The sequence below is a fragment of the Chrysemys picta genome, chromosome 25 (genome assembly GCF_011386835.1).
Source record: "Chrysemys picta bellii isolate R12L10 chromosome 25, ASM1138683v2, whole genome shotgun sequence".
Lineage (NCBI taxonomy): Eukaryota > Metazoa > Chordata > Testudines > Emydidae > Chrysemys > Chrysemys picta.
Window position 1 is genome coordinate 16,138,949 of NC_088815.1, and position 23,767 is coordinate 16,162,715.

A 23,767-nucleotide genomic window follows, 5' to 3' on the forward strand; every position below is an offset into this window, starting at 1 on the left:
CTGGCTTCGGGCAGCCCCATGGCTCTGGACCCGGTGCCCCCGGAGCCTGGGAGGGGAAGTGCCCGGCCAGCGGCTCAGGGTCCGGAGGCATGGGGGCTGCCCGAAGCCAGTAGCGCTCGGGCAGCTCGGCTTTAAACAGAGCAGAAGAGTCAGGGGAGGAGCACAGCAGCCGCGGGAGGGGAAGAGCCCGGCCGGCGGTATTTTTCCCTGACATGTTCGGTTTTTTGGCAATTCCCCCCAGACGGGGGTTTGATTACCAAAAAGCCGGACATGCCTGGGAAAAACCGGCCGTATGGTAATCCTAATTCCTGGCAAAGACGGCACTGCTGCAGGCCGTGAAGGACTTCGCTCTCCGGGGCTGTGCGGACCCCTCGGGCTGCAGCGAGCACACCGGCTACCCGCCCGTACCGCCTGCCCGTGAACAAGACCCCTGGTGAGGAAAGCTGGCGGGGGGTGGGGTGGGGTGGGGGGAGCGAGCCCCACGGAAACAGGCCTGGCGGATTGGTATCACCAGGGGGCTGATAACACACAGCAGCCACGTGGCGCTCGCCCCAGCGGGGTCTCGAGTGGACCCACCACACGGCCTGGTGGAGCGAGGCGCCACCCGCCGGCTGAGGGGCCGCTGGTGTTACACGGGGGCCGGGGACGCGCAGCCCGGAGGGGGAAGCACAGGCCCTGCCCGCCCAGGCTCCAGCCAGTCCCAGCGGCCTCGGGGCCGCTGAGCTGCGGCCTAGCCAGAGAGCGAGCCCGCCCCGTCACACCCAGGGAAGGGGCATGGTCCCCATGGCGACAGCGATCCCCCAGCAGGCACCGCGCCATCCCGTGTGGCATGCAGGGTGCCCGAACGTCATCACGCTGCGAACGTACGTCCGGAAGGCGGCTAGTAACCCGGAAGTGTTGCCATGGCGGCAGCTGCGGACCCGCTCAGCAGCCTGGTCTCGGTGCTGGAGTCGTACCGGGGCCGCGACCGAGTGGTGCGTGACGCGCTCCCCCCCCCCGGGCGGCGGGGCGCAGCGGGGCGGTCGGGTTCCCGGGGGGGGCACTGGGCCGTACCGTGGCTCTAACCCTCCCCTTCCCCCCAGATCCGGACCCTGTGCTATGGCTGCCAGCTGGCCGGGGGGGTCCTGGCCCGGAAAAGCCCCACGGAGTCAGAGATGGGCAGGAGGCTCCTGGCTGTGTCGGCCCAGCTGAGCCACTGCCGGACGGTGCTGCGCCTCTTTGACGATCTCGCCATGCTCGCCTACAGCCGCCAGTACGGGCTGGGTGCCAAGGTAACCAGCCCCTTCTGCCCCGTTCCCCAGGCCTGGGAGGTTGAGCCGCTCCCCCCAGGAGGTGCAGGCCTGCCCCCCTCTCCCGTGGGATCGGGGTAGACAGGGCACGCAGGGCTGTGGGAGACCAAGGGCCCTGTGGAGCTTGACATCCAAGGGCCTAATCCTGCCAAATGCTGAGCTCTCCCACGCTGCTGCCTGCGAGGAGGAGGCGCGTGCAGGTGATGGAGGCCATATAAATACCTAGACATCTGGTCCCCTTGCAGGCTTGGGCCTGCTGTGCAGCGTTACCTAAGTTGTAATGACCTCGCCTGTGCCCAGGGGCCTCAGCTACCATGTATTTCTCTGAAGTATTTGTATTATTTATTTGAATTGTGGTATTCCCCATTGGGCTCAGGCCCTGTTGCACTGAGTGCTGTCCAGACCCCCAGGAAGACATGGGCCCTGCCGCCGTTGGCAGCTCGCACTCTAAGAAATCTTTACAGTTTTCCAGGGCTGTGCTAAGATCCAGTGGAGTTTCAAAGTGAATGCTACAGACAAGATCGTGCTTAGGCTCGCTTTCTCAAGCTTGCAAACTACCCTGTTCACTAAAATGTATTTTGGACTAAGCACATTCCAAGAAATGGTATTTGTAAACTTCACTGTTCTTTGTATTTCAAGACAAATACAGGCTTCTCCTGTAACTGCTATAGAAGTGCAAGCAACTGCAGAAGTGTGGGACCCTGGCCTAACTCCCTCAGGGGAGTATTAAAGGGCCACGGATGTCTCTGGTTCCAATCCAGCCTTCGCTTCCAAGGCCTATCTCTACCCTTCCTATCATCTTGCAGTAGCAAAAGGTTGACTTCTACTTCTCAGTGGCTTATAATGCCAGCCTTCCTCACCCACTTGTTACATTTTCAAACAACCACCTTCCTGTTTTCTCCAATGTTGCCCCTCACATGGAAGGCACGCTCTGTAAACGTAAAGCTGCCTCATTATCCACCTTCAAATCTCTCCTTAAAACTCTTCTCTGGCATGATGCTTACAAAAAACTTGACAGCAGCTAGATCTCTGGTGTGCTGAGACCACAGTCTATTATAGTGACCAATTGCATCTCATTATTTCCTTTTACTCCACATCTGTTTCTAGCCCTTGTGTCTCTTCATATTCTGAGATTGTAAGCTGCTTGGGGCAAGGACTGTACTTTTGTTCCTAGCACAGTGGGCTCCATAATACAAATAATAAATTATAACAGAATAGCAGCCTCCAGGGCTCTCACTCCCTCACTTTTCATCATCATGAAATGTTTATTTTTTAAACAACAACAAAATAGGGTGAGAGCAAAAACCTTGCTGGCCTTTGCGGAAATTCCTGCAGAGATGTCCCTTGCTGGCTCAGCTGAGAGTCCCTGCTTGATGGATATTCATCAGAAACTGTGTGCAAGATCATTGCCGTATGTTGGATATAAAATACAGGATATGTTAGTGATGTGCTTGTTTTCATTCTCAGGAAGAGGTAAGCTTGTTCTCAGGGCTGCAAGGAAGCTGGATTAGCAACGCTGCTGCAAGGTGCAGTGTACAGTCTAACCTGTGGTGTTTATGCAAGAAAGCAGCCAGTATTAAGTTCTTGCCTGTCTCTGTGCTACAGGAAGAAGATACCATTGTCCGCTGGCTCTCTGTCCTCAGTAACCTGGCTGATCAGCTCTACTACCCCTGTGAGCACGTAGCATGGGCTGCTGACGCTGATGTTATTCGCACAAACTCACACAAGTGGTGGACATTAAGCACAGCTTTCTGGGGGCTCTCCCTTGTCCTGGGCATTGTACGGTAATGTTCACTAGATGCAGCTCTTAAAGGGGCATGAGGCGAACACTCTCTCCGCTTCTGGGGCCTGGCAGAAAGGCCTACTGGCCACAGATCTTAGGAGGGGCTTTGGCTGCTCCTGGGGGCTGAGCAATGGAACACTGTGGCTTTGGATTATCTACTAACCTTGTTGTTACTCTTCTGAAGTTTTAACAACTCCTCAGAATCAGAAGCCTTGGCGTCCATCTTCAGAAGCAACAAGGAGTCGGGTGGCACCTTAAAGACTAACAGATTTATTTGGGCATAAGCTTTTTGTTTTTGTAGATACAGGCTAACACAGCTACCCCCTGATACTTGACACCATACATCTTCAGAAGGAAGTTGTACTATTTGTAACAGACACCCTGGAAACTAAGGGGATTTTGAGTGATCCTAAAATATAGTGCTAGAAATCCTCCTAGCCTGTAGGGTATTGGTAAATCCTCAGAGGTGACTATTACTATATTGCTAAATAATCGTGAGACTTTTCTAGTCCAGAGACAGTCTGCTGACCCACCCACCAGGACGAAAAAATAAATATCTTCCTCACCCATCAATGTATTCCTTGTTGTAGGGGAAAAGGCAAATAAAAATTTGCCAGGCTGAGCTAAAGCTCTGCCTTAAAAGGGGCTTGCAAAAGTATGTGGGGAAGGATATGGGACTGATGCCCTTTTTTTTTGGCTGCCTTATGAGTGAAGGCCTGGAAGATTTTAAGTTTTCTTCGTCTTCTATTTTACACTAGAGATTCAGTTCTTGTATATGTTTCGAGGAAGACTGAGCTGGCACATCTGCTGTTTCTAAAGTAAAAACAACCAGAATTGTCCCATCTCCTCTTCTGACAATAAAAACCCTTTAAGATGGCTCTTTTTTTTTTCTGACACCTAAAGGACACACATACTTCCAGCCACACCCAGTTTATAGGTCACCTTATGTGAGCTGTTTCCTAGTTACGTTGTTTATCCCATCTAATGAAATAGCAAATGGGGAAAACAGTTCAGTTTCTGACACAAGCAAATGAGGCCAAGTGGGAAAACATGGGAATCCTGAAAGAGCCCTCCCTTCCGTTAGCCAGATGTTTAGCTGGTTAATATGATTCAATTGTAAACTGAATTGGTCTCTTACTGTAAAATTATCTCAAGATAGTTTTGCCCCATTTTCTTTTTTTCTTGCTGCAGTAAGAGAATCCTCTAGTTTCCACATTGAGTTAAGTTTCTGCTGTTACCACTTAAGAAAGTGTTCCTGGAGTAATTGTGGATAGTTCTCTGAAAACATCTGCTTTAATGTGTGACAGCAGTCAAAAAAGCTAACAATGTTAGGAACCATTAGGAAAGGGATAGATCATAAGACAGAAAATATCATAATGCCACTTAATAAATCCATAGTACGGCTGAACCTTGAATACTATATGCAGATCTGGTCACCCCATCTCCAAAAACATACATTAAAATTAGAAAAAGTTCAGGGATGGGCAACAGAAATGATTAGGGGTATGGAACAACTTCCACATGAAAAGAGATTAAAAATACTGGGACTGCTCAGCTTGAAAAAGAGACAACAAAGGAGGCTATGATAGAGGTCTATAAAATCATGAGTGGTGTAGAAAAAGTGAATAAGGAAGTGTTATTTACTGCTACACGAAACAGGGTCACCCCCAGTGAAATGTATCAGAGGGGTAGCCGTGTTAGTCTGGCATCTGACAAAGTGGGTATTCACCCAGGAAAGCTTATGCTCCAATACGTCCATTAGGTGCCACAGGACTCTTTGTTGCCTCAGTGAAATGAATAAGCTGCTGGTTTAAAACAAACAGCCTGAAGTACTTCTTCCCACAATGCCATATAGATGCTAGGGTTGCAAATTTGATTGGACAGATTCCTGGAGGTTTCATCACATGACAAATATTTAATTAAAGATTAATCTTTAATTCCTGGAGACTCCAGGACAATCCTGGAGGGCTGGCAAGCCTACGCAACGCACAGTCAACCTGTGGAATGTGTTGCCAGGGGATGTTGTGAAGGCCAAAAGTATAACTAGGTTCAAAAAAGAAGTAGATAAAATCATGGAGTATGGTTCATCGGTGGCTATTAGCCAAGATGGTCAGGGATGCAACCCCATGCTCTGAATGTCCCTAAACCTCTGACTGCTAGAAGCTGGGAGTGGCTGACAGGGATGGATCACTTGATAAATTGCCTTTTTCCATTCACTCCTGGAGCATCCAGCACCAACCACTGGCAAGCAACAGAATACTGAGCAAGACGGCCCATTGATCTGACATAGTATGGCCGTAATTATGTCCTTGTGCATTAGTAAAATCAAACTTTCCACATTATTCTCCTTCCCACATGGAGAAGGAAGAATTCTCTGAGTTATAGTGAGGGGCTGAAACCCTACTACTTACCCCTCAGTAAGCCCTGATCTAAGAGCTACATTAATCCATACAATTTTAAAAGGGCATTTTATTCCAGCTAGTTGAGTAGCTTGAACGTTACTCCAGCTGCTTGCTCCATGTAGAAGCCCTGGTGGCAGATTCAGACAAACTTCTTCTGCAAAATTAGCTGTAAGCAACTTTACAGCTTTGAAGGACATCAGAATCTTCTTTCCCTGGTAGGGCCCCAGCAGTTGTTTTTGCTGCATGATCAATGTTATTTAAAAAAAATCTTCACTAAGGACAGTTTATTGTCCCTGGCCCTTTTATTCCATATTCCTTACATTATTTAGAAGCCCAAAGTTCAGGTAAATCTAGAAAAATTTGTAGCAAGCTTAGAATTTGGTTTTGATCAGACTGGCAAGAAAGAATTTGAGCTCTTGAGAGGGAGAGTACCATGCTGCTTCTGATCTAGCCTGAGGCTAACCCCCTGTAGCTTATCATGGTTGTAGAACAATGCTTTTCCATCCCTGTAGGGAATACAACCTGTTCTAACAAGGATGCCTCTACCCATGGCAAAGACTAGTGCTAGCATTTGGTGGTTCTTATTAAGATGGACCCTTAGCATTCAAGGGGTGATGGTGTCAGAGTCTCTCTTGGTCACAGACAGCTTGGACTCTTACCGTCATCTCTCTCTTGTTTTCAGGTCTCTCAGAATTCTGTTTCAGCTAAGAAGGAAGCTGAGAAATTGCACTGGGTATGCGTTCTGTCCTATGTAATAGAGTCGTTTTAACACATACTCCTTATCCCCTGAAGTAGCTCACCCAAGGTGACACTAATTATTACTTATCAATCTCAAATGAGGAAGCCTATACTCAGAAACTTGGTTTCTGATAATTGATCAGTTAACATTTCCTGAGAAGATGCTTCTCAGCCTCTGTGTCTACTTCATAATTATGCACAATACACATTAGTGTTTCCTAAATCCTTCTGCTATTATCTGGTCTCACTGGCTTCCCAAATGTAAATGTGGATCAGGAGAAGGGACACAGCTATTGCTGTAGATCCCAAATGAGCTGGAATTAATCCCCTTGCGACATATCTGATACTCTGTTAAGTAATGCTGTGCCTTGGAGGCTAGTAAGATATAGGACCAAAAGCGGGTGTCCTTGCAATGAACGAGAGGATGCTCATCTTCCAGATGCTAGTGGGTCTCATGGGGACCATATCTTCCCTGACGGGTGTCTACCAAACATCTGTAGGGGCAGGTTCTGGGGCTGTGTGAATCATGGGGTCAGCTTCAAGAGGCTGAGGTGAGGGAGAGGTAATGGACATCATTGTGATTCAGTGGTACAGGACAGGAGAATACGACTCCAAGTAGATGTTGAACAAGCCATTTGAACTGTTTTTCAGCAGAGAACCTCTAGGATTTGTTGCAATAATTTTTAGTCTACCAGGCAGATGGTGCAAGGAATAGCCAATGATAGATTTACAGATGTAAACACATCCTCCTGTCTATGCTTGAATCATTTGTTCTGATACTGTTCCTCTCTGAAAGTCACTGCACACATCATGGGGATTTCAGCCATGTGACTCTGCCAGAGTCCCTAGTGGCAGACTGGAGGATGGATATATTTCTGCCTTTTTCTCCCCACAGTGAATCCTTGGAGCAGAGTCAAAAGGAAATGGACGCCCAAGTGAAATCTGAAGTTTTGAGCATCCTCAGCAGTATGGCAGATCTCTCCAATGCTGTCCACTGGCTGCCTCCAGGATTTCTTTGGGCTGGACAGTTTCCTCCATGGCTAGTGGGTCTCATGGGGACCATATCTTCCCTGATTGGTGTTTACCAAACATCTGTAGGGGCAGGTTCTGGGGCTGTGTGAACCATGGGGTCAGCTTCAGGAGGCTAAGTTTTTTGTGGGTAAAGTATGACTGCTTCCCGTTATGGATCAGTGCAGCATGCAAATAGAATGTGATCAGAAGGTCTCTGTAATGTGATTAGTTGGGGTTAACGTGTTGATAGCTCTTCCTCATCAGGGCAGGAATCTTTTAACTGCATCCTCTGTATAGGGAGAAATCTCAGCTCTGATCGATATGCTCTGTGGTATGAGGGCAAATGAAATTATGATTACCATTAGGAGAGACTGACTTTGAAGTTTTCCAAAAGATGGGAAAAATTACATCAGGGACAGCAAGTGACTTCTCTCATTTTGTCCCCACATCCCCAAAAGGTGGGGATGTCACCTCCCCTGGTGTCTTGAACATGAGACAAGTCTGGAAACTCATTGTGGGGTGGGGAAATGGACACAATTATGACTTGTGAAACTCAGAGGAGAGAACTCCACAAGCTCACCCTCTTGCTCTGATCTAAGCATTCCTGAGAGGTGCCGGGAGCTGTAAAGGAGCATGCCAAGTATCTGTCAGTTTCCAAATTGCCTTGGCCAGCGCAGCCAGGGACATCTGAGCTGAAGTGGGTTTTGCTTGCTTGTCTTCAGGCTATGGAGGTGTTGTTTCTCCTGTCAAATATCCTGGTCCTAGGCCCCCAGGTCAGAGCTGCTAGCTACAAAACAGAAGCAGATGTTTAAAGGGTCTGTTTTCATGGCAGTCTCTATTGCTCAGGCCACATGTGATATGGTGAAGTGCTAGTTATCAGTATCCTAGGTAGCCCTTTATGCTAGAAATGGAAACCTTTGCCTGTACTGGTCAAGTCCAGTGTACCTTCAGATGCTGTCACATGGAACATCAGCCGCAGTGTGGAGTTCTCCAGTGGGTGCTCTTCTGTCAGACTCCACCCCAACCAACAGACTTTCTTTTTTAAAAAAAATGAAATACATATTTAATATCCTTGTGATGGATCAATTGACTGAATGCTAAGATCAGAGCTTGCACCAAAGATCATATTCACAATCATTTCTCTGGCAGTGCCAGTAATAAAGGAAGTGAACACTACAAAGCGTAGCCTGAGGATTTGATCATTACTGTTCAGAGCTAGAAAGAAACTCTTCTTATCTGGCTTTTGCTGGTTCCAAGCTGCTCTGAAACAGCAGAATATATGATGGCTGAAGCTGTACTGCCCAAGAACAGGTGCAGACTGTCCCTTATCTAACCTTCCATCGCAGAGGGTTTTTCCATGGCCTCCATGCCGATGTCTTGGAGATACATTGTTTGGGCTGTGCTGCTCATCTGCTTGTTCCGAGGGGTGCTTAATCTCCCATGTAGCACTTTAACATACAGTATCAATAAAGCACACATGAAATGTATTAAGAACTGGCTGACAGATCTCAGAGTAGTTGTCCGTGGGGAATCATCATCAAATGGGGCTGTTTTTAGTGGGAAACAGCAGGGATTGGTGCTAAGCCCAAAGCCATTCAACACTTGTTATAGTTACTTCCAGATAAAGATGAATCACTGCTGACTAAATTTGCAGATGACCCAAAGATTGGCAGACTGATCAATAATGATGAGAACAGGGCAGTCACATGGAGTGATCTGGATCGCTTGGTAAATTGGGCCTAGCCACACAAAATGCATTTTAATATAGCCCAATGCAAAGTTCTACATCTCCAAAAAAAGAAGGCAGGCCATACTTGCAGAATGGACTACATTCTGGAAAGCAGTGACTCTGAAAAGGATTTAGGGGTCATGGTGGGCAAACAACTGAATCTGAGCTCCCAGGCCAAAGCTGTGGCAAAATGGGCTAATGCAATCCTTGGATGTGTAAACCAGGGAGTAGCGAGTAGGAGTGGGGGAGGTGATTTTACTTCTGTATACAGCATTGGTGAGACCAATACTAGTCCACTTCTAGTGTCCATATTTTAAAATGAAGAACTAGAGAGGGTGCAGAAAAGAGCCACAAAATTGATGTGGGTGCTGGAGAAAATTATAGAGAAAGACTTAAAGAATTCAATTTGTTTAGCTTATCAAAAAGAAGATTGAGAGGTGACTTGATTACAGTGTCCAAGTACTTCACCGGGACTAAAGTGTCTCTAGTGGAGAAAGTCAGAACAAGAACCATGGTTGGAAGCTGAGGCCAGACAAATTAAAATTAGAATAAGGAACAAATTTTTAACAGTGAGCATGATTAACCGTTGGAACAAGCTATCAAGGGCAGTGGTGGGTTCTCCATCTCTAGCTGTCTTCAGGTCAACACTGGCTGCCTTTCTGAAAGTTATGATTTAGCCAAAGAAGTTATGGGGCTCAGTACAAGGTGAAATTTATAACCAGGTGAAATTTAATGGGCTGTGATATCCAGGAGAGAAGACCAGGTGAGCTATCTAATGGTTCTTTCTTGACTTAAACTCTATGAACATGCAGCTGCCACTATCACATACCAGCCTTCCAGGACGTTCGCCTCTGGGTTCACCTTATTTTCTGCATGATTGATTGCTTGCTCATCCTGCTGCCATGTGGTGATTGGCATGGAGAAAGCATGTTGCTGGACTTGGCTAAGCACTTGCTGTCACTGACTGACAGGAAACAAAGCATCTGAACTGCAGAGCATCGGCAAGAGAAGCACAAGAGCCGTGTCTGGACGAGGCTTCTCTTTCTTCCCCGCCTGCATCACTAGTCTCGGACCTTCCCGTGCACTCCAGCTGGATGGGTGACCTGAGTCACCCTACAACTGGGCCAGTGTTGTTCCCTTGAAGTGGGTGGGTACGTGGCCCCCTGTACTTGGCTGCTTAAACACATCAGTGCTTTACTGCTACTATCAGAATGGCCACTTTTCACCACAGTATCTCATGAGTGTTTTACAGCTGCTTCCTTGTACACATGCTTGTTGTGTCCAGCAGTGGGCAGCAGCACTGAGCCAAGGAGAAAGGTGCATTAGCTTAATGCAGATTAAGCATGGTTTAAATCAGTTTGGGTGTCTGTAGCTGGAGTCCTAATACGGACCAGTTCTGAAACGGTAAAGGCTACTCTCTGAAGTATTTCTGGCCCCAGCTATGACCCCTTTCTAGAATGGTTAGAATTTACCATAGAGCAATGCTTCCTTTAACTATTTATCACTTACTGGTTAGGCAGCTGTTGCTTGCTGCAGAGATTGTCCAGCCCTGCACTTGCTCCGGCTAACCTGCTCTTATTTGCACACCAAATGCCCCAGCAAGTGATTTGAAGGCAGAGTCACTGACTGGTGAACGGCTCTCTCTCCATCGTAGAATTAGCCTGAGAAACAGTAATACATTTTCCCCTTCTGCAACTCATTGCCACTAGGCCTTTGTGCCCATTCAGTCCCTGTTCTACCACTTTACAGGAAAGCGTGTTTGTTGCGCAATGGGAGTTTTAACTGATTACTTGGCCATGGAGGTGCTGTGTCAGTGAGCTATGAGCTGGAAGGGTTCCGATCAGGCACTCTGAGCTTTGTATTGTGTGACTGATAGCGATGGCTCAGACCCATGGTTCCTGTTTTATGGCCCTTTATCAGTGCGACCCAGTGAACAGCTCTGCTCACTGAGGGCCAGCTCTGTCAATAACACTCCCCACATAGGAAACGTAACAATATCCTGCTCTGACACTGCAAGTGGAGAGGTTCAGAGGCCATGCAGCTTTCAGATACAGTCTTCAAGGCCAGGGTTCATGAGTCCTTATGTGGCAAATGACCTTCCCCTTCTCTGTTAGTACTGTGGAGACGCAGTGCTTTCCAGCTGTGGAACTCAAAGCACTTCCCAAAGGTGAGGTGAGTGTAATGAACACCCCCGCCCCCCTCTTTCCAGCTGGGGAGCCAGGTATGTAGTCTTTCCTGGGGATGTAAGGCAGTGTTGCACTTCAAAACAGGCTGGGGGTGCTGCAGTTTCACATCAGTGCTGCCAGTTCTGAATGTGCCCATTACAGTGGCTGGTACGCTTCAGTAGAAGCAAAGCGCCCTAAGCAGGCCTGCTGGCAGACTCCGCTCTTAGGGTACAGCTACAAGGCAAAGGGGGAAAAAGCCTGGCTGCAGCACATCTCAGCGCCTGGGTCTATGGACGCGGGCTCAGGCTAGGGCAGTAAAAGAGCCATGTAGCCATTGTGGCTTAGGCTACCGCGCCAGCGCCCAAGCACCCACCAGCGCCCCCCTCCCTGGGCCTCAGAGCCAAAGCTCCAGCCCCCTACATGGCTATACTTAGCGGCACAGCAGGCGCCTATGTCTATAGACCAGGGTGTTGAGACCTGTTACTGCGGGTTCGGGTTTTTTGCAGTAGATGTCGCTGAGGCAGAGCTGTTGGTGTGTGGTTTGAAAGGGCTCTAGGCGCTTGGCCACATTGTTCCTTAAAAGTTTGCTGCTGGGGGGATGGGCAGTGCCCACTCCGGGAACAAAGCTGAGGCACCCAATGGAAATGGCCGATGCCTAAGACACCTGCAGCTGCCATCAGCACTTGCGAGGCCCTGGGCCGGCACAGAGGCAGCCCTACTGGGGCCCTTGGGGAGGGGAGGGGAGGGGTGAGCTGGTCTGCGGCTTGGGGGCCAGACAACATGGTGGATGCAGCCGCATGCCTGGGCCAGGTTGGTTTTTAGCAAGTCACCGTAGCCACGCCCGTCACAGCGCCTCGCCCTCAGCCGAGCGTGTAAAACGCCTGGGCAATGAGTCACGGCCGGAAACCAGCCTGAGCCCTGGCGCTTTGCGCGTCTCCTCCCCGGCCTGGGCCTGGCACCCCAGGGCAGCCCGGCTGGGTGACGGGGGACCAGGTGTCCCGATTTTATAGGGACAGTCCCGATTTTGGGTCTTTTTCTTATCTAGGCTCCTATTACCCCCCCCCCCCGCTGTCTGGTCACCCTGCTGGGTGCGCCGGGGCCAGCAGCCGGGGTCAGCGCCCAGGCAGGGGGCGCAGGGCTAGGGCAGGACGCCTGGGTTCTTTGCGCGTCCCGGAGCCAGCTGCGCCCCGCCCCGCCCCGCCCCCTCCAGCGCGCATGCCCCAGGGCGAGGCCAAGCAGGGTGTCGGGCGCTGATTGGCTCAGGGCATTGCATATTAATGAGGGGGCGGAGCCGGCGACTCGGGAAGGACACGAGGCGGGCGGCGGCGGCCCAGAGCGGCGGAGCGCGGGGCCCAGCGAGCACCCGGCCGGCGGTGAGTGGGGGGGGGGACTGGCCCTGCCCGGGTCACGTGACTCCCGGGTCTGCCCCCCCCCCCCCCGGCAGGGACTCAGGCTGGGGCTTGCCGGTTCCGGCCCGCAGCGGAGCGGTCACCCCCGGGGCGGGGCTGGGGGTTCGGGGGGGGGGGGGCGGGGAGAACCACCCCCAGCGCCCCCCCGGCCCGGGGCCCTGCGTCCCCCCTGCGGGCCGGGCCGGGCCCCTCCGCCGTCCCCGGGCCCGGCCCGGCCGCGCTGCAGCTCCGAGCGCCGCTCCCCGACCGGGAAGGGTCAAAGGCCGCTCCAGCCGCGGGGCGCTCCCGGGGGCTCCGGCTCCACGGGCCTGTTTCACACTCGGGCGAACCCCGAGTCCGTGGGGAACCCCCCCCCCCCGCCCCGTGCCGAGCGGCCTGGTCCCTGGGGGGCTGGGTCGGGTAGCCCCCTGCCGGGGAGGGGGAAGGAGGGTACCGGCCCGGGGCTGCCGGGCGTGGGGAGCGACCGAGGCGCTGCCTGGGTTTGTCTAGGGTTCCGCACCCGCCCTCGGGCAGGGCAGCGCCGCGGAGAGTTCGGGCTGAACCCGGCCCTTGCCCAGCTCGCACTTCGGCTGCAGTTACAGATTTCCTGGAACTTTTCCCCCTTTGATTCAGTTTCTTCTCAGGCTGGGACTTGGGTTCCTGCCCCGAACCCACCTTCTCACCCCAGCCTGGCGCTGCCCGTGCTCCCGCCTGCGCTCTCCTGAGCTGGCAGGGCGGATGTGAACGTAGTTAGGGGACCGTGAGCCCGTTGGAGAGCCGCCTGGGGGAGGCAGGAGAGAAACAGGTGGGGATGATGTTTCTGGAGCCCAGGGTCACGGCTGTTTTCCTTTCAGACTAGCGTCGTGACCATGTCCGTCAGCAGTCACGAGCACCGCAAGTCCCGCTCCAGTTCCGGCTCCATGAACATCCAACTCTTCCACAAGCCGGGCCATGCCGACAGCCTCCTGACCCAGCTCAGCCTCCTGCGCCAGCGGCGTCTCTTCACCGACGTGGTGCTGCGGGCGGGGAACCAAGCCTTCCACTGCCACCGGGCCGTGCTGGCCTCCTGCAGCCGGTACTTCGATGCCATGTTCAGCGGGGGGCTGAAGGAAAGCAAAGACGCGGAAGTCAACTTCCACAATTCCCTGCACCCGGAGGTGCTGGAGCTGCTGCTGGACTACGTCTACTCGGCCCGGGTGTTGATCAACGAGGAGAACGCGGAGTCCCTGCTGGAGGCGGGGGACATGCTGCAGTTCCAGGACATCCGCGACGCCTCGGCCGACTTTCTGGAGAAAAACCTGCACCCGGCCAACTGCCTGAACATGCTGCTGCTGTCGTACGCCCACTGCTGTGAGAGGCTCCTGGAGCTGTCCTGGAGGATGGCGCTGGCCAACTTCGCGTCTCTCTACCAGACTGACGACTTCCTGCGGCTGCCCAAAGACAAGCTGCTGGAGCTGGTGGAGAGCGAGGAGCTGGAGGTGGAGGACGAGAGCCTGGTGTACGAGGCGGTCATCGGCTGGATCCGGTACGACTTGCCGCAGCGGCACGAGGACTTGCCAGAGCTGTTGCGCTCGGTCCGCCTGGCCCTCCTGCCAGAGTCTTACCTGCGGAACCAGGTGGCCTCCGAGGAGCTGGTGACCAGCCACAAGCTGGGAGGGGAGATCGTGGCCGACGCCGTGCGCTGCAAGATGAAGATCCTTCAGAACGAGGGGCTGGTGACGGGTTTCTGTGCCCAGCCCCGGAAGGTCAGCCAGGCCCTGCTGCTGCTCGGGGGCCAGACGTTCGTGTGTGACAAAATCTACGTGGTTGACCGTCAAACGAGCGAGATCATCCCCCGCACCGACATCCCAAGCCCACGCAAGGAGTGCAGCGCCTGTGCCCTCGGCTGCAAAGTGTACGTCACCGGCGGCAAGGGCTCTGAGAACGGCGCCTCCAAAGACGTCTGGGTTTACGACACTCTCCACGATGAGTGGGCGAAAGCTGCGCCCATGCTGGTGGCCCGGTTTGGCCATGGCTCTGCTGAGCTGGACCACTGTCTCTATGTGGTCGGAGGCCACACAGCGGTGAGCGGCTCCTTCCCAGCTTCGCCCTCCGTCTCTCTCAAGCAGGTCGAACACTATGACCCCCAGTCGGACAAGTGGTCCCTGGTGGCCCCTCTCCGGGAGGGCGTGAGCAACGCTGCTGTGGTGGGGGCCAAAAGGAAGCTGTTTGTCTTTGGTGGCACCAGCGTGAACCAGGAGAAGCTGCCCAAAGTGCAGTGCTTCGACCCTGGCCAGAACCGCTGGACGGTGCCTGCCAGCTGTCCCCAGCCCTGGCGCTACACGGCTGCTGCCGTAGTGGGCAACCACGTGATCGTGATCGGGGGAGACACTGAGTTCTCGGCCAGCTCCGCGTACCGCTTCCACAGCGACACCTACCAGTGGTCCAAATTCGGGGACGTGACTGCTAAACGCATCAGCTGTCGCGCGGTCACATCTGGGAACAGGCTGTACGTGGTAGGGGGCTATTGCGGGGCCCAACGCTGCAAAACTCTGGACTGCTACGACCCCTCCTCCGACACCTGGAGCAGCGTCACTACCGTGCCCTACTCGCTCATCCCCACTGCCTTCGTCAGCACTTGGAAATACCTGTCTGCCTGAGCCTCGCCCCGGGACTGGAACGGTAAGTCCTTACCCTCCACGCTGACCCCCTGGGACCTCCCTGCTCCAGCAGGGCACAGAAGCAGACAGGTTAAACCTTCCAGGCTGAGAGATGCTGGCATGGCCTCTCTAGCGAGGGCTGCCCAGTGGGGGAGGGAGCTCTACCCAGCAGCCTTGCTGTCAAACCCCAGCTTTCAGATGTGGGAGAGCCCAACCAGTGAAGGAGGAGTCGTCCCTCTAGGCCGTAGGGTATTAGAGAGGAGGGCTGTATACATAACAGGAGGGGGAGAATGCTCCATCTGGCATCTCTGCACTTCCCCAGAGTCCTATCCCATATGAAGCCTTTGGGAAATGCTGTTGGCAGATGGGATTTGATGTCCACGCTATGGGACAGCCCGGCTTGCTGATCACTAGGTTATCATGGAGCAGCTCCCAGTCTGTCTGCAACAAACGGCAGGAGCCCAAACTTAGAGCTGGTTGCCATAAACAACAGACTGGTTTGTTTTAGCGCAGGCTCCTCCGCACGGTGCCAGGGTCAGTCTGCCAGGAACACTCAAATAGCATCACTTGCGGGGATAGGAGAGCTGGGGCCAGTTCAAGATTACAGCTGGGATTTAGTCCCAGTGTGGCTTGTAATTGCATTTGTAAGACAAGCCCTGTCTACATATAAACACAGGGTCTCTTCCTTCTAATTATCCTCTGGTCCCATTCATGCCACTTACCTCCTGCTGCAGGAGCGATTAATTTTAAAAAAGTTGGAACAGGAATTAACCCTTTCTGAACGCTCGGTCACTAGGCCTTTCATTCTACATCTTACCCATGATCCTGTGTCCTTGTGTCTGGATGGGTTTGTTAGATACAGCCAAATATTCCCTGTAAAATCCTGCGCCTTAAAGGACATTCCTTTTCGGATGCAGGCAGGCTTGCTGCGCAAGGCCAGGTTGAGGGGAGTGGACTCACCTTGCCAAATGCTTACTTTGTAATGAAAGAGGTGCTGGGCTTTACGCAACATTATTTTTACATTCATAACTGATGCAGCAAGCCCAGAAGTGCCGGGGCTCAGCCCTGGCACAAATTAAGCACTGACCTTGCCTCAGTTTCTGGTTTCAGTGCTTAGCGTTCTCACGGCAGCCCCTTCTGCGTTACAGGTTTCACCAGGAACAACAAGTTTCATGTTCCACTTCACCAAGAATTGGCACGCAAGACCTGGGCAGAAGAGCACAACCTATCAAGTCATGGGGATGCCCCACTATCCAGTCCTCCTTCCCGCTGGACATGGAACCCATCAGCACCAGGCGTGCAGGGCAGGGCAGGACAGTCCCCTTGGGTGTCAATTACTGGTTGCAAAGTCACATTGGTTTCGGAGGGCTTAGGATAGATTCTAAAGGGAGCTTGGTGGGCAAAGCTCCAGCCAGGCTGGCTGCCCGGCTCTCCCTGGAGAAGCTGATGGGGAAGGACAGATTTTCCATTCTTGCCCTTTCATGCAAGGGATCTCCTAGCAGGAGCTGGGGGGATGTAGTCCTTTTCCTTTACAGACATTGTCAATGCAGGCAGCAGCCTAAGAAGGGAGGATCCCTTTGTGTTTCCCACAGCTGCCCCTGCACAGCCAGTAACGCCTGCTGTCACTGGGCTCTGCAGCACTTTGGGAGGCAGGTGGCTGTGTCACAGCTGCGAGTGAGCAAAGCAGTATTTCCAATGGAACACTTGTTCACTGGCAGGGACAGAACAAGATTCCTAGCCAGGAGCAGCTGGCCTCTGGGTTCTGTTGCAGCACCAGTGACAAGTGCATGAAATGTCTTAACACTTTGTCAAGGGCCCCCGAGCTAGTTCTGTACCATGTTTTTTATACAGCAGCCTGGAGCTGCTTCAATAAACCATAATAAAACCCACCGCCTCACTCCTGATTGGGGTTCTTCTCTCACACTCGCCAGCCGGCCCCAGAGACAGTGTTTAGCAGTAGCCGAGGGGATTGCACAGTCCAAACCCCAGCATGTGCTGGCATGGGCAGGTCACACATTCACCTTCCTTCTCCGATGGACACGTGACGCAGGGTGGGATGGAGGGAGCTTTACAGGCGAGAGACGCTATTACCCGCCTCTCACAGTCCTTTTCCCCTGGCAGGGCAGAGGGGAGGGAGGAGACGTGCTAAGAGCTAATGCTTCGCTGTTGCACTGCCCTGCTGCTGGGCACTGGAAGGAAATACAGCATTTAGGAGCTGTGCGAACATGGCTGCTCAGTGCCCTGCTGAAATCACCTTTAGTTCCTTTTAAGGCGGCGGTTTGTGTTCAAGCCGAGTGATTGCCTTGAAGGGGCTTCATGTGATCTCAGGCCAGAGCCCCGGGGCACCCCAGCTGCTCTGCGATGGAGGAGGGACAAAAGGCTGCCCTGGCTGCCAGAGGTGGTACCAGCTGGGAGGCTCTTTCCAGGGGCTACATGGAGCGGGAGCTGTGGGCCGCATGTAACAGTGCTTGTGACACAACCCTTCTCCCTACAACGAGCCCCTCTGCGGCGGGCAGGGCAGGGCAGGGCCTCGCTCAGTGTCCGAGCACAGACGTAGCGGGGGTAGAACCCCCCGGCCCCCGGCTACCCCTTCCCACAGGCTCAGCTGCACAGCCTGGGGCTAGGTGGAGCCCTGACGGCTCCTATTAAAACCGAGCTCCTCTGCAGGACTCTGGTTTGCATCAGCAATCGACGCCTGCTCGCCAAGGAGCCGCTGTGCTGGCTGCACGTGCAGACGCGTCTAAGAACAGCACCGTTTGGCTGAAAAACGTCTCTCCTTTGCCCTCGCTCTGTCTCCTGCAGCAGAGTCAGTGCTGGGCCCTGCTGCTGCCAGCGAGTGGAGTCGGGAGCAGCAGCCCGCTATAAAGATTTGGCTGAAGTTTAGAAACACCAGAACTTGTTCACAGGAAGCAAACTTGGACGTGCAATCAAGTGTCTATGGGGGAAAAGCGCAGTGTGGGTTTGAACTCAATGTCACAGGCTGGGCCCAGCCCGTAGGCAGACAGAGAGCCTACTGTGAAAGGGAGGAAGGGTTGCTGCATCCTCGTCCCCTGAGCCGCAGGCTAGTTTAGGGCTCCTGCCCCCTGCTTGTGTGCCAAGGTTCCTCTCTCTGTAACCTTTGCTCCCGCGGTGTTTCCTCCCTCCCTTCTGCGGAGCCTGCAGCACAGCTGGGGGGCCAGGCGCAAGGTAGGGAGAGGAGCCGGCAGCCATCCTGGGGAGAGCCAGCTAGAAACGCAGTCACAGGAGGGCTGCAGCTCTCTGCACCTGCTGGCTCTGCCATTGGGCAGGGCAGGCAGGTACCAAGGGGGTGTCACAAAGGGTGAGCTGAGGCCTCCGTTGCCGGACCGCTGCAGAGCCGGGTTCCCTCCCTTCCCTTATCTAATCTCAGCTGTTACCGAGCAGGAAGCTTCTCCTTCCCCTTTAAACCAGCGGCTGCTTTCAAGGGCCAGGCAAAGTCCAGCTTGACTCCAATAAGCTCAGACACTTAAGGTTTCATTCGGCCGTTTGTGTACCCCTGTTTTGTTCATGCTGCCAGGCAACGGAGCTCGGGTTCTCAGCCACCTCCCGCTTTTGCAGCAAGGACAATGTTGTTTTTGCTGCTGCAGCACCATTGAGTCTCCGTCTGCTTCCTGCCCTGGGCGCTGGGATGTTATCTGAGCTCTGGGCACAGCGTTTTTCTTTGAGGGTCACTTCTCCTGCTGGAGCCTTCATAAGCATCCGCGAGTCATTTCCTCGCCTTGCACTATCTTTAGAGCTAACGCTACTCTCATGGGGAAAGGGCACCGGCCTCCTTCTCTGTGGCTGGATCCGTTTGCCCGGCCAAGGGCCCTGGCTGCTGTGTAATAAAGACAAAAACTGCAGTGGGTCGCTCTGGCCTCCTTGCTATTCGCACTGAGCACTGTCCTGCCCCCAGCTCTGCCCTCTCCCCTGTGGAGTGCAGCTTCCAGTGCTACAGAGGGGACACCCAGGGAAGCCTTAGCCCCATTATTTACTGTGTCCCATGGGCCTCAGTCGTGTGCAACGCAGACCTGCTTTCCTGGCTGGAGATTCCAGCTCCTCTGTTGGCATCTGCACATGGATCCACTTGGGAGCTGGGAAACCCATCATAACCATTTCAGCACCCGTTAGACTGAACGGGCGGCAGTCCTTCCGCGGCAGCTGCAGATCCACTAATGCTCCCTGGAGCAGAAACCCACCTGAGCGAACCATACGAGACTCAACCCTGCTCGAACCAGACAGCCTCTGGCACGGGCATAGGCTCCCACGGCTGGGCGTGGGCCTCCCCTTAGCCAGACTGGTCCCATAATTGGTGCAGTGTTAATGTCCAGGCCTGATTGTACATGAAGCCCCAAGCACACTGGACCAGACTTGCACAGCTGCCCCACAGCTCAGTTCCAGGAGGCCCCAAAGCTGCTGCAGCTTCCCTTTCCGAGTGGGTTTCTTTGGGTTGGGTGATTGCCTGGATCCGGATGCTCTGGGCCTGGCGGGGGACATTTAAACCGCTCCGCAGCACAAACCAGTTTGCGGACGTCAGGAAGGAGCAGGGAACGTTTCAAAGCAGCCGCCCCGTCTGACCGATGCCAGCACAACAGCTGTGGCGCCTGTTCTGTCAATCGCCAGCCAGGCTCTAGGATCTTATCAGCAGCTCAAGGATAGCAGGTTAATGAGCAGCCAGGCTATTTCCAGCATCTGAACCAGCTACTGAGCAGTCTCAGTGCTCAGCGCAGGCCAGCGGCCAAGCTCCGGTGCCCCAGTGAGTCACCGCCCAGCTGCTAGGCCGGGCTCTGTGCCAGGCTGTGAACCTCGCTCAGCTGAGCTCTTGGGCAGGTGGCAGTAGGAGAAGCAGGAGCTGGCCCTGCACAGGACAGTGTTTCGATTACTCCCCAGTCACTGGGTTAGCCCAGGGACTCCCGGGAGCCAGGTCCTGGAGGGAAGGCAGCCCTGGGAACCACCGGGGCCATCTCAGCTATGAGCAGCCACAGGCTAAGAGCCCCCTCTCCTCCAGTAGCACTAAGCCTCCCGCAGCCTTATATGGACTGGCTCCGAGCCGAGCCGCTCTAGCTGGGTGGTTGGGGAGAGGCAGTGGGAGTAAGCAGGATGTTTATCGAACCCCCTGGCCTGCCTTATCTGGAGCACTTCTAAGATCAAGGGAGTCCCTCCAGGCAGCAGCTCTCTGCAGTTTGTTGCCCTGCGCCGAGGCTACCCGCTGGGCCCAGGCCAAGCTCCGGACAGGAAACAACACTAAATATTTCATAGCAGTTATGGGCCCGGCCCCACCCGAAAGCCAAACCTGCCTAGCGTGTTGAGCCAGTCTGTTCCCTCTCTCCCTCCTTCCCTGTGCACGCTGCTGTGCTGGGGACAGAGCTTTACACAGTCACGCAGCCCCCGCATCCCCTCGCAGGGACCTGCCGGTGCAATCCAAGCCCTGTCCGCCAGCCTCAGCACGGAGAGGGGCAGGACAAAGGCTCGGGTCTGGCCCCATGCAAGGGCAGTGCACAGACCCCGCTGGGTCCGGGTCTCGTCAGCACCATAGTATCTAGCATTCGCTGGCTCTGACTGGGCCTGGGGAATAGGAGCGTCCCCCAGGGTTCTCCAGGCAGCCACTGCTTTGTCAACCAAGCCCTTTACGCTGCAGGAACCCAGATCGCTTGCTGGGCCCAGCAGTCCCTATTCTCCCGCCCCACCTCGCTGGAGGGCTCCAGGTGCCTGCTGAGGAAGCACAGCCCAGGAGCAGGAGGCTTGGCATTCCCTCCCCTGGGATGTGAGCAGGGAGCGAAGGCCCCTAAACAACTCCCAGACACAGGTTCCGCCTCACCTCAAAGCTGCCTGCGGCGCTGGCCCGAGCTGTGGGAGAAGTGGCCTGTCCCTCCAGGACCGGGATGTCCTACAACAGCCGTGCTGCAGCAGAACAGCGAGACCCTCCCTGCATGGAGTCGGGCAGAGGGCTGCACTCCTGCCAAGCGAGAACAAGGGCTGTACACCTCACGGTCCTGGCAGCCCAGCCCTGTGACTTCACACTCCCATAGCACGTTCCCCCCACAGCCTGGGAGCTGCACAACCAGATTCTTAAATACGGAGCAGGTGCCAGACACTAAACAGACCGACCCCCCTCCCCCATGACCACATGCCACACAGCCAGGCAACTGGCACACGTGGCCCGTGTTCAGCAGGAAGTGGAGCCGTGGCAGCTCCTCGAGTGCCTCGTGCAGCCGGCATTCAAAGGGCCAAGAAATCCCAGTCCGCAGACCAACCAAGTCTTTCTCTTTAAATCCTGAATTTAACAAAAAGCTGAGACGGCTCAGTCACAGAACCGGCAGCCGAGCCTCGGCTGAGCTGCACAGCTGGCCCTGCCAGCGGCCCTGGCGTGTGGGGCCTCCCTATAGCTAACAGGCTATCGCCATGGTGCCTAGTTGGACCCCACACCGCACCTGGCCTGGGTGGCTGTAGTACGGGGAACACGCTGAGTCGCAAACAGCAGCCTCAGTTAGAGAACCAAATGCTGAGGCAAACGTTCCCACAGTTCCTCCCCTTGGGTTCTCAGCTGCACCTGGGAATCATCTCCTGCTACTGGCCCGTGGAGGACATACCAGGCCAGCCCTGCTGCTCTCAGGCTGGGTGCCCACGTGATCCGTTCTGACAGAGCAGTAATGTTGGGACCTCTCGCTTCACACGCAGCTCTGTTCATTATTCATCGTCCTCTGCTGCCTTGTAAGCGAGGGCTGGAGATGTTCCTAAGACGCCTCTGCCCCTCATGCTTAGTTCTGTCCTGGTTATCCCTTCCCAAGAGGCCCTGTGCTGCAGCCACCATCCTGCTAGCCAAGGAGAGCAGAGGATGCTCCTTAATCCTCACCTTGAGGGGTCTCCATTACATGCCTGGGCCACGCCAGTAATTACTGGGCATATGATTTAGTCTTGTCCAAACGTTACTGAAGGGAAACAAGCTTTCAGGTACCCGGCGAGGCATCTGTCACAGAAATACCGGACCAGCATCATCCATGCTGAGCCGGCCGTCACACCTCAGGGGTACGCTGCCTGCCAGGCCCCCCTCAGGCCAAGGTCAGCACTGGATGCAAAGTGTTCTGCTTCCTAGAGGGAAAACTCCATTTGAGCCAACTCTGGAAGACTGGACTTTGTATCGGGAAGACGTGGCTCTGCTGAGGAGCTGACACTGTAAATAAGATGCTTTCTAAACTCCAGTGACCTTGGGGGGGGGGGGAGGGGGGGGTTTGTCGAAGTTATACCCGCACTTGCGCGCACAGAGTTTATATTGGGTGTGAACGATTAAGTGGTTGTGTTAGTCCTCGCTTTGTGTGGGGCTGCTACCTGTTATTCTTTCTCTCCTCTAACAGAGGCACAGAGAGGGGGAAGTGACTTGCCCGAAGTCTCAGAGCAGGTCGGGGGAGGGATGGGAATAGCCTCCCATATTGTATTTACTGTTGTTTTCTCTCTCGTCTTTTTGTTCTGATAATATTTAAACTTGATCTGCTGTGGAGCTCACTGCGCAGTTAAGAGCGGACCCTCCATCACCCATTTGAAATCCCTTGGAATATTGTAGCCGTCGCGCATGGTGCCAGCCTCTGGGTCTGTCCATTGATCTCAGCCCTCCGGGGTAGTTGGGGTTACTTCATATTGCTTAATTCATGTTAAGAATTAAAGAGACATCAGACTTTGTCTGGAAAGCGGTGATGCCTGTTACTGTCCAGAGGGCTAGGGGCAGGCCTGGCCCATCCCAGGGCACCCTCCCGAGGATGTTTCAAGATTGTAGTTTTACTCTCAGCCTTTTTGAAGAAAAGCAGCCCTGGAGCAGAATGCAGCTGTGGCCTTGTCGGAGATCCCAGTGCCCCTGGCCCGATGCCATCCCTGTGACACTCCAATGCTGCCAGCTGCCAAGACACGTCGCCCAAAGCACTGGCAGGTGGCACTTACCTTGGGGTGGAAGGGTCCCTCTCTGATCCCACCCCACGATGCCAGAAACAAGCACCTCAGACATCACCCCTTCCCTTGTACACTGAGCAGACTGGCCCCCTCCTGGGGTAAGAAACTGGACTCGTTTTGATTCAGAGGTGAGGAAGCAGCATATTCCCCCCTCAGCAGCACAAGATGGACCCAGTGCTCTTCAACATCTGGCTCTCCCGTGGCGCTCAGATGCACGTGCAGCCGAGCCTCCCCCACATGAAAGGGACCATTCGCAGCATGAAACTTGTCATTCCCCATGGCCCATGTGATTCATCCTTCCAGAAGGGGCGATGGTTGGGCTGGAGTTTATTCAGTGTCCGATCTGAAATGAGCGAAGGCAGGTGGAGCTGCTGCCCTTGCTGAGGTACGAGGTTTACCGGTTCGGAGTCTGGCTCTGGGGGGGACTAACCGGGAAAGCTTGTAACAGAGCAGCTGTCCAGGGGCTTTACAAACACTCTCCTGTGAGGGGAGGCCAGGGCCGAATTATCTTTATACTCATTTTACAGAGCAGCAATGATTTGCCCAGAGCCTCACCACAAGCCTGCAGCAGAGCTGAGAACAGAGCCCCCGGGGTCTCCATTCCCAGCCACTTTCTCTCGCCATGGCCCGTCCTTCGTGAAATAGTTATCTGCCACTGCCCTGAGTCTCCCTTGGGCTTTAGTGAGTG

At 54.1% G+C, this 23,767-nt stretch overlaps 1 protein-coding gene across 3 annotated transcripts; it reads left to right on the plus strand.

The window, feature by feature from the left end:
* The first annotated feature begins 813 nt into the window (after nucleotides 1-813).
* PEX11G (peroxisomal biogenesis factor 11 gamma) lies at nucleotides 814-17,033 on the plus strand. Of its 3 annotated transcripts, XM_008171588.4 has the most exons (5): nucleotides 814-974; nucleotides 1,083-1,271; nucleotides 2,895-3,073; nucleotides 6,157-6,207; nucleotides 7,108-8,403. In XM_008171588.4, exons 1-5 carry the CDS (start codon nucleotides 903-905, stop codon nucleotides 7,331-7,333), a joined length of 717 nt encoding a protein of 238 aa, XP_008169810.1. In that variant the 5' UTR covers nucleotides 814-902; the 3' UTR covers nucleotides 7,334-8,403. The 3 variants fall into 3 exon arrangements, with proteins under 3 accessions (XP_008169810.1, XP_005279072.2, XP_065434363.1); XM_005279015.5 differs by lacking the exons at nucleotides 2,895-3,073; nucleotides 6,157-6,207; nucleotides 7,108-8,403 and adding exons at nucleotides 13,360-15,166; nucleotides 16,293-17,033; XM_065578291.1 differs by lacking the exons at nucleotides 814-974; nucleotides 1,083-1,271; nucleotides 2,895-3,073; nucleotides 6,157-6,207; nucleotides 7,108-8,403 and adding exons at nucleotides 12,353-12,490; nucleotides 13,360-15,166; nucleotides 16,293-17,033.
* The last annotated feature ends 6,734 nt before the right edge of the window (nucleotides 17,034-23,767 follow it).